General features: G+C 33.9%; 1 protein-coding gene across 1 annotated transcript in view; it reads right to left on the reverse strand.

The window, feature by feature from the left end:
• LOC129220104 (uncharacterized) overlaps positions 1-14,115 on the reverse strand; it is a 68,810-nt gene that overhangs the window by 8,087 nt on the left and 46,608 nt on the right. Inside the window, exons 17-22 of the mRNA XM_054854445.1 lie at positions 13,743-13,893; positions 6,511-6,621; positions 4,635-4,792; positions 4,398-4,551; positions 2,314-2,583; positions 822-1,085 (exon numbers count right to left, since the gene is read on the reverse strand). Coding sequence (XP_054710420.1) covers positions 822-1,085; positions 2,314-2,583; positions 4,398-4,551; positions 4,635-4,792; positions 6,511-6,621; positions 13,743-13,893 — 1,108 coding nt within the window. The remainder of the gene's footprint in view (positions 1-821; positions 1,086-2,313; positions 2,584-4,397; positions 4,552-4,634; positions 4,793-6,510; positions 6,622-13,742; positions 13,894-14,115) is intronic.

Here is a 14,115-nt window from a genome sequence, read left to right on the forward strand (position 1 = left end):
GGCATCCATATGAAGTATAAACTTTCTGAAAACTTTTGTCCTTTAAAGACAATTACTTGTGCGGTGAGATCGTGCGATATTCCTTGCAACGTATGTCCTTCTGAAATTAAACACATTTGCTAGCTCACACGTAGGCCTTTTTATGCTCTTGGCGGAAGTTTATTACGTTAACAGGAAATGAGATTTTTTGCCCGCATGAACTTTTTTTTTTGGAAAAAGAAAGACAGGAATTGGTGCCCCAATTTATTCGAACAGGCACATTTCCAACAAATGCAGAAAAAATGAGAATTCTGCAAACTTGAATGTGTTGTCAGATTAAAATTTTGCGAATGTTTTGAGCCATCATATATTCTTGGATGGTTTTATGGTGAAAAGATGTTATAGAATATGGCTTACTTTAGCTGCAATGGCGTTTAACGTATTTAAAGTTTGGAATACGATTATGTTTCAAAACCCTTGAAGTTCTGACAGAATTTTAAATTTTATGGGAAAAAAAAGGAAATTTTTTAATTACAAAATTTGAAAATATCGCGCTTCTTTTAACGATTAGTCCCAAAGTGAAATCAATAAGTAATCTTCTTTAGACACAAAAACATGCACAAAAAGGCGATACCGTGAAATTGGATTCTAACTTAACATGTAAATAACCACCAATGCAGGATTAGAATTCTTAAACATATTGAAATGCCTAAATTCAAATGGCTGAACAATTAATAAAGAAATACTGATTTAAATAACGCATTTTCAAATTCGAAACTTTGAAAATAGTTTTTGGACACAACAATTCATTATTTGACTAATTACAAAGACTCGATGATTACCTTTGCTATTAACTCCAATGTGAACTTCTATTTTCACTTTATCGTCTGAGAGGCTGATAGTTCTGGCAATTGACGTCGCTTGTGTGCTTGACGGGATAAAGGCTTTCGCGCTGGCGTCCCAAGTACTTTTGACAGTATACGCAGGTACGTTAGAACCCTCGATATAAATCAGCGAGATTTCTTTTGGGGAGGTTACGTGAAGGAAACTCGCTGAAGACTCGATCTTTTGATGAGTAACAAAGCCATCCAGTACCAAGTAAGTCTCTAGCAAAATATGGATTTTCAATAATTAGTGAAACTTTACAAAAGATAATAAAACGAGTTAAATTGGAAAAGAACATCTTATTTAGTTTCGAATTTCACAAATTTGCTACTTAAGTTATCAATTCATCTTTTCAGATAATAGCTTCGATGGAAAATGTATACTTCTTTTGGATTTTTAAATACGACAACATCAAATTTTATCTATAGTTCCAATTACTTTTAGTTTAGTCAAAATTGAGAGATTATGCTAAGTTGAAGTTTGACAGTCATACATTTGTTCCGAAGCTTTTGGCAATGGTAGTCACAATTTTACATTTTTAGTAAAAGGAAAAACAGAGGAAAAAATAAGGTTCTAGTTTTCATACGAAGTTTTTGTATAGTACACGGTAATCAAGTTTTATTTAAAGAGCAGTTAAAACAATAAGATACAGTAATTTTATGAAACACTAAAAGAATTTTGGAAGCGTTGATGCTGAGGAAAATGTTTTTACAGATTACCCTTTGGAAATAAATTGGAAAGAGGTTTATTTTATTAAATTTTCGACAAAAATCAAGCGTAGGAAAGTTCATTGGTAATGTGTAATGATTAAAGGGGGGGGGGCAGTTCAGCTAAGTAAAACACGAAAACGCAAAGTCGATGCTTCAGATCTCTATTAAAATCTAAGTACGATTTTTAATTTGGAAAAGAGGGAGATTCGATAGTGCATACTTTATTCCAAAGTCAAAAAAGCAGTAGATTTTCCTAAATTCTGAAAAGTTTACTTCTAAAATCCAGAATTCCTAGTTTATATATTTGATGGCTAATTTCATTTGTTTGGTGGATTTTCTTTCATTTTAATGAAAGTATTAGTCTTATTTAACAAATTGCTTCATTTAAAAACTAAACACTTAGTTTTAAAATTTCAACATTGATTTTGTTAACGTTTGACGAGCAAATAAGCTCTGTTTGAACCAGTAGAGAAATTATTTTTAAATGAGCAGTGACATACTTAAAACGGCAAAGTGAAGAATCCTCATCACCCTTATCCGGACTTTGGTTAGCATTCACTTTATACAAAAGTAGACATTTTCTTTGCTGAAATTTACCCTTTCATCTTAATGCGATAAAATTTGAGAAACCAAAACTTCGAAAAGATTTGTGTTACGTTACATATCGAATTTGGGTTTTTAAAGTTTAAAAAAAAAAAAAAAAAGCTTACTTTCTTTCTGAACTCTATGAAAATCTTACTTTTTAAATGTTCTTGCAAATAATTAGCTAGTTCACAGCTGTCTTCAGAATGCTTTTCCATTTCTGCAATCGATTGTGCTGCATGGTTCCAAAAATCAGTAATGTTCCTATCCAAAGCTACCAAATCTAAACCATTGACAGTTCCTTGTACTGCTACATCCGAATGGGCAATAGCATTTTGAATAGTGTAACTACCATCGATGACTTGTTCTCTATCAAGGTAGACTGCCTCCTTTTCCAACTGCTTAAGATCTATTCCATTCAATAAACCTAGAAATAATTAAAAGTAAAAAAGCACTTAATAAATGGAATGAAGAGATTTTTTTTTCTGATTAGTCCTAAAAAGTTTCGAAAAAAGTATTTTGCCAAAAGAGAAAACCTGCGCTTAATGATCACTCTGAACAAGACCTAAGAATGGTATACATTTATGTATTTTTAAATAGTCTGAATTTAAAACAAAAAGAAGCTGTACAACTTCAAAACATTTCAAGAGTCATTCATACCAGAATGGCATTGATTTTAGAATGAATCAAAGCTTTAGTTTTGTCAAGACAAGTTAGCTGCTACTGTTTCATATAAAACGTTTGCTGGATTTCCCTTAAGCGAAATTCTGGAAAGTATATTTCTCTCTCCAAAACTTAATAGAGGGGAAATTACATGTCACATTAAGAACCTAAATTGTACAGCGCTTGCATCTGAAGTATTTTTCTCAGAGGCATAGTCAAAAGACCGATATCTATCGCTTTGTCTTCAGAATGAGGAATTATTAGACTACGAATCTTGAAATCTTTGGTTCCCGGTGCAGTGGGACAAAGTGTCAAATCTAGATTTCTGAAGACGAAATGTTACTGCTAATAACGCTGTGTAATTTCTAGGTTATTTTAGAGGTTTTTTTTTGTTTCAGATCAAGGCAATTAAGGGCCCACAAATTTCGTGTAGGACCTTGTTATCAAACTCGTTAAAGACATTCCATATTTGTTTTTAAATGGAAATTTAAAAGTTCTTGCAAAATTATTTCGTGTACTCTCAACAACCAGAGGTTCAACTTGTCTTAACTTTTATCATCCTTTGCATAAAATTATTAAATTCATTTCAAAGTGAAACTCAACTTTTCTATACCTCAAAAAATTTGTTTGGAAGAAATTTAGTTTCAGGATTTAAAAACTAATCGAGGACTGATGTGGGTTTTTTTAAATTCTTTCTCGTACTAAAAGTAGATAAACCAGAATATTCAGAAATGCTTAAACTTTATCTCAACATTAACTGTTTCAATGAACTGTTGTACAATAGTCTGCCACACTATCGTTAGCACTCTGAAAACTGCAAAAATCAAATTTACATTCTGCTTTCAAAACTGTAAACAATGCCTTAAAGAAAACTTGTTTTTAAAATGTTTTTTTAGCAACTCAGGTTTTGTCTTCAAAATCTGTTTTGTCTTTCATTCCTTTGAAAATGAATGCCAACAATGGTGAGGTGGATTATATCATTGCGTTTAAAACTGAACTTAGTTTGTGTTACTTTCAAAAGTCTTATTTTGTAAATGGTTGTCAGAAGTTTTTTCAAACAGTAGGATCATGATTAAGGAATCTCAATAATTGAACATTTTCCATTAAATGCGAACACTAAATCATTGCGAAAAAGAAATTACACCAAACAAACGAAGTTAAAGATCTGCAATTAAGAACTTTTTCCATGACAAGTTTCAGCTGAAAAATTCAAGCATATAAAAATATTTCCGTGAAGATAGTACGAACGTTAAAATTATTTTCCATTAGGCTATCGGCAATTTCGTATTTTGGATTTTCTATAGGGAAAAATTTCGAATTAGTAAGTTTCCGTTTAAATTTTCAATCTGGTTGGTACATTTCTGGTGTAAGAAACTTGCAGAACGAAAAGAAAAGCTTTCTATTTAGAAAAACAAAATGGATAATTTCTGAAGGAATCTTTTTAGTAACTTTCTACCTCATGCCATATTAAGTATTGTATGAAGCAGTAGATAGACAAAATAACCTGAATAGGCATAAACAATTTAACAAAGCATAACGAATCAACTGTTCGTTTAAAAGGCGGTTCGTAATAAATACCTCCAATGTTGATATCATTTTTTATGAAGACATCGTCTTCAAATGTTAATGGACCTGCTATTTCTTGATCTGTATTTAAGGTAACAAGTTCATTCCGAAGAACTATCCCGTTCACTGTAGTAGGATGAACATCTGCTTGGAAGACGACTTCTCCCTGAAAAAGAAACAGTAATATTTACAGCGAGTTTCTAGAATATGAAGTTTGTTTGAACTTTAAGAAAATTCGATCATAGTTACCATTAGTTTCTTTCTGCCAGTAACGTTTTGATTTCCATCTATAAGTAGCGTGTCGAAATAAAGTTCTTGTAGGTCATACGAGTTTACATTTTCAACTATAATGTCACCATATGAGGCCAAATTGTGGAATGTTTTTTGTCCCTTTATTACTTGTGGACCTACAACGAAACATATAGTTATGTATTTAAAATATTTCCTTAGTAACTAAAACCATATTTTCGTCTCGAATGAACTAAGTTCCTACCACAAAACTATTCAAAATTTGAATCTAGGCAAGCAAAATTTTGATTACAACTTGAAGACTAGGCATAAATTTCAATTTTCCCATGAAAATATTCCATAGCCACCAATGTTTGAGAAGTATTGAGTGGGTTAAATCTAAGCGGAGTCAATCTTAGTTTTGTCGGTAAAGATACTTTGTGAAAACTGTTGGGATTAAGGTTAATATTAAAGAATTCTCAGATGTCTTTGACCACGTTTTCTTATACGGTACTACAATTTAGCATGTTTAGTTGAGAGTTCATCGCGCAGGTCATATTGAAAATTTAGACCATTGAAACTCTTAGGGGGCTGTTCTCATGGACATTTTTTTTGGAGAGCTCTTATTCTAGAGGTTTACTTCGTAGCATTTGGTGAGGTGTGTCTTGGAAGGGGGCCCCTTCGGGGGGGGGGGGGTACCCTGCAGTAAGGCTTTAATTTGCGTGATAAATATGCAAAGCTGCCATTGTAGAGCTTATAATAAAGTACCTAAAAGCACATGGAAGTGCCAAAATTAAAAATTCGAATATAACTACTACAAATGTAGGATAAGCTCTTTGTTTTGGGGCAAGCGATGGCAATAGTAGCGCTGAAAGTTGAAGCAGTACAGCGTAGTTCAGAAAATTTTCAGTTAAAACATAACTACGTTTCAACAAAGGTACTTATTCAGTTTTCAGTACAGTTTTAAAACATATGGTATTTTATATTAAACAAGGTGAAGAATTTTATTTGTTCATAATTGGGTTGTTTTCTTTAGTCAAAAGTACTACTTTTAGTCACTGAAATTGATTGAATGAATAAAAAATAATAACATGGACCCAGAAAATTCTTCATTTTCCCAACAGTTATTTTTTTAAACGATCCGATTTTTTAAACAAGGCGTGGTTTTGATGACGTCACAAATTATGCTCTTTGGCGCATCTTTGTACCACGTTTCCACGATATGATAATCAAGAAACGAATTAAAATTGCGCTCTATGCTCGCTATCAACCATGTCGTTGCCAATACACGCGAGTAAAGATGCGAATTAAATATTTTGCTCTCTAAATGGCATTTCATCATTTGTGATGTCATCGGCAAGAAATGTAAACAATAAAAGCGCACTGATTCAAGCATTTTTTAAATATTAAACTTACACAACTTATTAAAAAAATAGTTGGGTGATGTTTTTAAGCATGTTCTTTCAGAAAAAAATGCTTTTAAAATTTTGGAAACGACCCCATTGAGGAAAATTTCTCACTTGAAATGTCTAACTTTTTTCCTCGTTAATTAATCGCCTTCCATCCTTTTTACCGTGGTTAAATTTTTTAAAAATGTATTTTCTCCGCTCTTTAGAATGAAACCAAAATCGAAACGGTACAATTATTTTAAGTAGAAAGTTGCATTTCTGTACCAAAAAATTAAAATCCGAGTAAAAAAAAAAGAACTATTCATTTTTTTTCGCAACTGTCTATACCCCCCCCCCCAGCACTAACTTGACTTAGACAAACTGAAAATTTCGACGAAACCGAAAAAGTAGTTTCCGAGGTTACCCCCGGACATGCAAATTTGAACCTTGTGTTATTTATGTAAAGATTTTGAGCACAACGCGAGATCGTTACACAGGATCATCATTACCTTCATCGTTGCATTCAATCGTGACGACATCAGTTTTCAGTCTCAGACCATTGATAAGGATCGCATCCATATTTCCAGCTATTTCCACAGCTTCTTTGAAGACTATGGGACCTAAAATATTTCAATTCATTAGTGCAATGCATATTTTTTAACGGGGCTTTAATTTTATAGACTTGAAAAGTATGTTTCTTGAGTGCATCGTGCTAAGTGCACTTGGCAGATTCAAATACTGCTGATTATTATTAAATTATGTTTAATAGCATAACTATATGGTTCTCCGGACAAGCGGAGTCGGGTTGTTTTCACTGTGTTTAAACTACACTGGAAGCGAAACTACATTTACAGAATATTTTTTTTATCGAGAATTAATGCAATACTCTGCGACAACGTCAGGTGTTCTCTAATTTCAGACCATAATTATATTTAATTATGCTACTAAGCATAGTTGAATTGAGTATGATTCAAGCATGACTATGCAAATTTCACGACCAGTATAATTGTTTGATAGTAAAGATACAATAGGTTACTTCGGGAGAAAAAAATCAGTTGCTAAATAGAATTCACGTCCAAGTAAAAATGAATTTTCGAAAGTGCAGGACTGCAGTTTCGAAACTGCAGTTGTCGGCTGGAATTGACTGAACTGGCGGTGTATTTCACGTATTTCTGTCTTTGCCCTGGCTATAGGGCCCGGTAACTTACTGAATATGCCATGCCTTGCCTTCAATATTAGAGTTGAACCGAACCATTGCTTCGTCACTCATCTGGTCAGTACTAATTCTTGTATTAGCTACCAGTTTTTTTGGCACTCTTGGCTTCCTTTAAAGGTTTTCCACTTCCAGCTCAGTCACTCCTATGCCGGGCTGATGAGTGCTAATAAGCATGAAACTTCAGTCCTCGGCTGGAATTGACGGAGCTGGCGGTGTATTGCATGTATTTCCTGTACGAGTTATGCGCTGATCTTTCATTAGTATTCGATGAATCTGCTTCATAAGGAAAAAACCCTGTATCTTTAAACTGTTATTACCTGAAGCAAAAGATCCATCTACCATCACGTTTTTTTCCGTAATGATCTGCAAGCTTCAAGGAAATATGCCAGCAATGCAGTGCATATGTCACTCGTAAATGCGGGAAAGCTTTTATTTTTTATAGGTACAAAGAAGGAGAAAGCACCACATAAATATCTGTGTCCTGGTACAACAGCCAAGCCTGCTCTAGAAGACTTTCTGTGCCTCATATCTTGTGCTTTCTCTGAGGTGTTCATTGGAATGTTTGAAAAGTCTGAAAGTGGACTAAAGTGCTCAATTATATGCACAAACAGTGTTAGATATAGCTGCAACCAATAAAAATTTTGACGATGATCTAGATGCCAAAAAATGTCGTGATAACGAAGACTTTGTCACAAGTTTAAGAGAACTCATTTGAAGACTCCAGATCTGACGTAGAAGTCAACCTAATGACGTATTTAAAGCATGCATATATATATATATATATATATATATATATATAACGTAAAATGAAAATTTTGATTTTAAATACAGCAAAAAAGCAATATAGTACCTACAAAGGAAAAAAACAGTTCAGCGTAATTTTTCTGACTATTTAATCAAATGTGCTACCACCGAGGGGTGGGAGGGGGGACATAATACTTAAGTATATTATTTCGTTTTGAGAGGTGAGTCACTATTCTTGTGGGATGAACAGCCCTGATTTAATGCATTTTAAATTTAAATTAAATAATATTCTATTTGAAATGGATACGGGGGGGGGGGCTTTAGCTTTGAGATGAGGGAGGATGGACACACTTAATTTCTAACTTTAACATTGCATGAAATATTTCCACTTCAAAAGCATGGAGGGGGTTCGGGGGTACTGCTTCGTTTTACGGGGAGGGGGCTCTGTAGCATCCTTTTAAGGGGGCAAACACCTTTAATTTAATGCTTTTAAATTTAGTATGACATTATTCCCAATTGAAATGCACTCTAAAAATTCCGAAAAAATACCCAAAATAGCAATTTTTAGATGCCCTACATTCCGAAACCCGACGCACAATGGGGTGGGACTTTTTACCTGTTCTTATTGGGAGAGTAATAAAGAATTTGCAACTGTTTTAAACTTTTTTTTTTTTGGACGTTTGGGTCCGACCCCTATTTTTACTGTACAGTCGACTCCCGCTACAACGCGATTCGACTTACGCGAAATGGCTATAACGCGAATTTTTCGCCCGCAACGCGATTTTTTTTCTTTTTGGAAGGAAGTATCAGCTTCGTTATTGGCTACTAAATATTGATTTTATGAATGTTATTACATCCCTTTAAGCATCACTGACAGCTCAAGTTCCCACACCAAACTACTCTAGTGCATCAAATAACCACTCGGCATCTTTCATTTATTTATTTTTTTCATTCTAAATGTAAAAGTTGATGAAATATAATGACACCTTAGTGTCATCTTCATCTAAAGTTTGTGAAGATGGGAAGAAAAAGAAAGTTTCAGGTAAAAAAAAATATAAAAAAGGCTAAGATTCTCGATATGCTTGAACAACTACAAAACGTCGACAGTAGCGCAACAATAAGTATGAGTGAATCTTCCATACGTACAATTAAAAGTCAAAACAACAAATATATCCGTAAAAGTTCCGAACTAAGTTTCAATATTAAAGCCTGCAACGCAGTGTCTAGCAAAGTAATTATTATGAAAATGGAAGCTGCTCGGATTAGTAAAGAGATCAGGAAGAGGAGATCTTGCCACAAATTGAAACGTTATAAAAGAAAAGGCGAAGCAACAGTATTTAAAAATGTACTGGATAAGAATAACGATCTGATCATGGAGCATAAATCATCACCATATTTATTTTTAAACTCTTAAATGTCAGTATCTACTGTACAGCACTATTATAGTGCACCATTTAAATTTTACTCCATGTTGTGCGTACCGTGTTTTATTTTATGTCTTTCATTCCCATTGATCTTTCATTGTGCATCTTAAAGTACTCCATGTTCAAGAGCAGTTTTTTGTTTTTTTAAATACAATAAAAGTTCATTTCTTTATGCAAGAAACTGTAGTATATGGTTAAGAAATGCTTTGGAGCAGTTTGATGGGTGTTTATATGTGTCTAAACGTATTTGGTATGCTTTAAAAAAATTTGTATGCATATATATTTTCACAACGCGAAATTTCGACTTACGCGAGGAATCTTAGAACGCATCCCTCGCGTAAGTCGGGACTCGACTTGTCAAGTTTTACTACGTTAATTCTCCAATAGAAAATTGTGTAAATGTAGTTTCGTTCCCAGGGCAGTGTAAACGCAGTGAAAACCATATCCCCTTATTTTCTGCTATGTTAGTTCCCACCCGACAAAAAAAAATCTGTATATGTAGTTTCGTTCCCAACGCAATCCTCACGCTGTTAAAACAATCATACGCTTTCTAGTCTGCTACGTTAATTCCACCGATAAAAACTTTCTGTAAATCAGGCTTTTAGTAATCGTCAATTACGTAATCGTAATCCGAGTAATCTATTACATTTGTGTAATCATAATCTTAATAATCTGGCAATGGGTTGCTCGTAATCGTGTAATCGTAATTTTAATCAAGTGTTTCTTGCATAATCCTAAGTGTAATCTAAATTTCAGTAATTGTAATTTCCCCTTGTAATCATGTAATCCTGACTTGCTGAAAGGGACAACTACCAACTAGTGATAACTTTCACGGGAGGAGATTAAACTTTTTAGTCAGTCTAAAGCGCTGCTGTTTAGTGATCGTTAAGGGCTATTTGTAAATGAGAGTCATAAACAAGCCAATTTGGTCACTACCCCGCCTTAGGTGCCTATGTCTCCTCGAATTTTAGAATTGGTCATCAATTTTCCTTTTCATATGTCAATGGCAAGCAAACAAGCGAAGCCCTGAACCGAAGCTGCCGTCTCGGAAAGAACAATATCAAAAGAGTACAAACACATGTTCTCTGGTTCTTACGTACTTAGCTTTTAGAATCGCGGTGGTGTGGGACAGGAGCAACAAGACTCTTATAAAGCGTGCTAGTGCTCTTACGCATTTGATTGTTCTCACTTTTTTTTCTTTTGACATTTTTAGAGAATATCAGTTTAAGACATAGGAAATCAAGAACTAAAAGATTATTTCCTTCTTCTAAAAGGGTTATGTATGTTGGTATGATTAAAAAGAAAATAAAATGCAGTGGAACCCCGATTTTGAGTTGTCCGTTTCATATATTATCACTCTTAATATGTCATTCTCTGCAGGTCCCTGAAATTTTTGATACTGATAAAATTTTCCGGATTTAACGTAACCCTTTTTCAAAAATTCCGCTTAATACGTTTTTGTACAAATATATCAAAATCATTCTTCTCCTATAAAACTCACTCAAGCGGTTTTTTCCTTCCTTTTTTTTTTAAAGATAAATTTGCTTTATAGCTGTTATAAGTCGCTCTGGAACTCTTTCTATTCTATCTTTTTGTCGTTTGAACAATCGGAGGAAACCTGCTTACAGACAATCTTCCTTCAGCTAAATTGAGGACCAGAGCTTCGACGCTCTTCGTCATGAAAATCTTTCAGAAGTTGATTACACATTATCATCTCATCTAATCACGAATTACTTTGGTACTCGATTGAACACCAGCTCCTAATGGGGGAGACGGACATAGCGTCCACATTTTTGAACTTCTAGGACAAAACGTCCAGTTTTCTGAGCAGGATGGACAAAACGTCCGGAGTTTAAAGTTTTCCCTTTGTCTCAACCAATTTTGTTCAATTAATTGTATAATACGTGTTTTTAATGAATAATGAATCTGTATAGATCCCTCCCCACACACACCGACTCCTAATGAGAGTAATGAAGAAGATGGGAAAAAAAAGCAAGATGTACCCACAGTTAATCAAGCGATTCAAAGCATAACTCTAAAACAATTTTTGAGAATTCTTACGTTAATTTTGCAATTAAACTAAAAAAAGAGTTTACGAAAAATTGTTAACATAGAACGTGCCATTAAGGAAATAAAGTCCAAAAATTAAAAAAAGAAAAAAAAAACAGATTTCTTTCACAAGTTCACGGGTAAGAATCAATATTTAAACAATACACACACAGTTTAAGCTCCGCCCTCGATTTTACGTTTTCCCGCCTGGTACATCTTTTATCACTAGTCCGACAGAAAATGTAAAGTCGGGGTTTCACTGTATTATGGAAAAAACTGCTCAGAAATTTCCTTTCTTGCACAGGGCACGAGCTCCGGATTCCCGTGCGATAAATTGAACCTGGTTATTTCTGTAATATTTGTAAATCAAAAATCATAATTTTTCAACTATGACGTTGTTACCACAAATGTGCAATGAGAATAATACACACAAAAAAAAGGTGCGGTGTGTGTATATATATTTGTTCCTCACGAGTCAAATCGTAATCAAAATTGTAATCTGCATATCATAATCTATTACTTTTTTACATAATCTATTCAAATCTGTAATCGTAATTACGTTTTGGCTGAGGATTATAATCATAATTTTAATTTCCTATTTTCCAAGCTTTTAATCATAATCGATTACATTTTCTCGTAATCGACTCAAAGCCTGCTGTAAATGTAGTTTCGTTCCCAGCGCAGTCTAAGCGCAGTGAAAACAACCACGCCCCCTCTATTCTGGAAGCCCTTCTGCAATTTATTATTTTATTTGTTTTAAACTGTAGCTTAAAAATAATTTGGTATGTTTTAATGAAAGTACACATGTAATTTTTCATTACCCTTCAATTTATTATTTTTAATGAAAATACCGTGAAGTATAGTTAACAAGCACCCTTTTTACTAGGCTTTAGTTAAATGAACAGAAACTACTCCGATGTTAAAGAATGTATTGCATTTCAGTGCTTCACAATTTTACAAAATCACCATTAAACAAATGCATAGGTGACATACTTAAAGGGAGTTGGTACCTTAAAACCTTTTAAAACATTTTAGTTTTTATACTTTGAAAGAGTTTTCAAATGACACCAATTTCCTGTTGCCATGTAACTTAAAAATAACTAAATTTAAATGGGATTGTACAAACGTACAATGTTACTTTCAAATGCGATTTTCTCAAAACGTACATTTTAAAAAATACTGTTCCTTTCTGTTGGAAACTACTTCACATATTACTTTGAAAATTACCACATTTTATCTATATGTTCATAATTCTACTGAAGTGAAATTGTTACTTTAGGACTCTTTAAAAAGCAGCTGCTTTTATGATAGCAAAACGTTTTTTAGTTTCAAAAGTGACTATTGGTTAAAATTTAACTCGAAATTGCCTTAAAATTTCACTTCAGTCACTGTAAGATCTCTTGAAAACACTGTAAAAAGTTTAAATTTATAATATTAAAACCTTGAGAAAAAGGTAAAGTTTAGCAATTTAGCATCACTCCTATAAAAGTTCAGAAAAATGCAACTGTCTAAAATCAGGGGCAGGTAATACAAGACGAAAGCAAAAGGAGGAGTAAGACATTTAAGGCAGTAAAAAGCAAAGGGATGTTAGTGGCGAAATTAAAAATTTGGAGCTAATCAGTACAAATGTTAGGTGAACCTCTCTGTCTTGGGGCAATAGATAGTGCTAGTAGCCCTGGTAGGTGCAGCTACCTCAGCATGATTTAAAAAAATCTTTCAATGAAAGTCTAATTAGGACCTTATCTTTGAACTCTTTTTGCTATTTGACTCTTGGTTAGACGTCTGAACTACAGATTGAAGCCTGGATGCATGAAGAAAACTTCGATCTTGTAAGGGGTTACTGTCCATTCACGGATTGCATGGAATTTTCAAACGTCCAGATAAGACGAATCTATGTAAATAAGGGGGAAAAGTAAAAATTTGATGCACATATTCCGTTCATTTGAAGACTGCTTCTGCAAAAGCTGACATCGGTAAAAAAAAATAATAGATTCGTCCATTTCTGGCTGTAAAACGGATGTTTGTCTTTCCATACAATCCGTGGTCAGACAGTAATTAAGCTTACCATTGAGAAGAGATAAATAGAGAGAGTGAAGACTCATTCGTGAAACCAAGACACCAAGTCACGTGACAGATTTTAAATCAAAAGCATTGGAAGAAATCATGTTTCTTTCACTTGGTTCAAGCAAAACGTGGCAACCATTTGTCGTTGTTGGGTCATGTGAGTTGGGGTCTTTGCGTCAACTTTTGCTAAGCCAATGATTGGACTTGCTCCCTCCCATTTTAATTCCTACTCTAAGAAGCTTACCTGTAATATTAGCAGGTACGTCTGTAAAGACAACGTCATTGATGAATGTCGACAAATCTTGCCCATTTATGGTTCCAACTTGTGCTGATTCGGCAACAAATATATCACCACGTACTTCGACATCCGTAAACGTCTTCGGAGCTTGTATTCTCTAAAGAAAATGCAAACACTTCTGCATCAAAATCTTCTTACGTCTAATTGCCCTCAAATGCATATTTTTCTAAAAACGTTTTAAAGTATGTTCTTTGACTGTTAACTTCTGTTTAAATAATGAGAGAAGCACTTTAAAAAATAGTTTAATTTATGTATGGATTATGGTTCAACAACCACTTGGCAACATCCGACTAACTGAAAAAAACAATTTACTATCAAA

This window comes from Uloborus diversus, chromosome 4 (genome assembly GCF_026930045.1).
Source record: "Uloborus diversus isolate 005 chromosome 4, Udiv.v.3.1, whole genome shotgun sequence".
Taxonomy (NCBI): Eukaryota; Metazoa; Arthropoda; class Arachnida; order Araneae; family Uloboridae; genus Uloborus; species Uloborus diversus.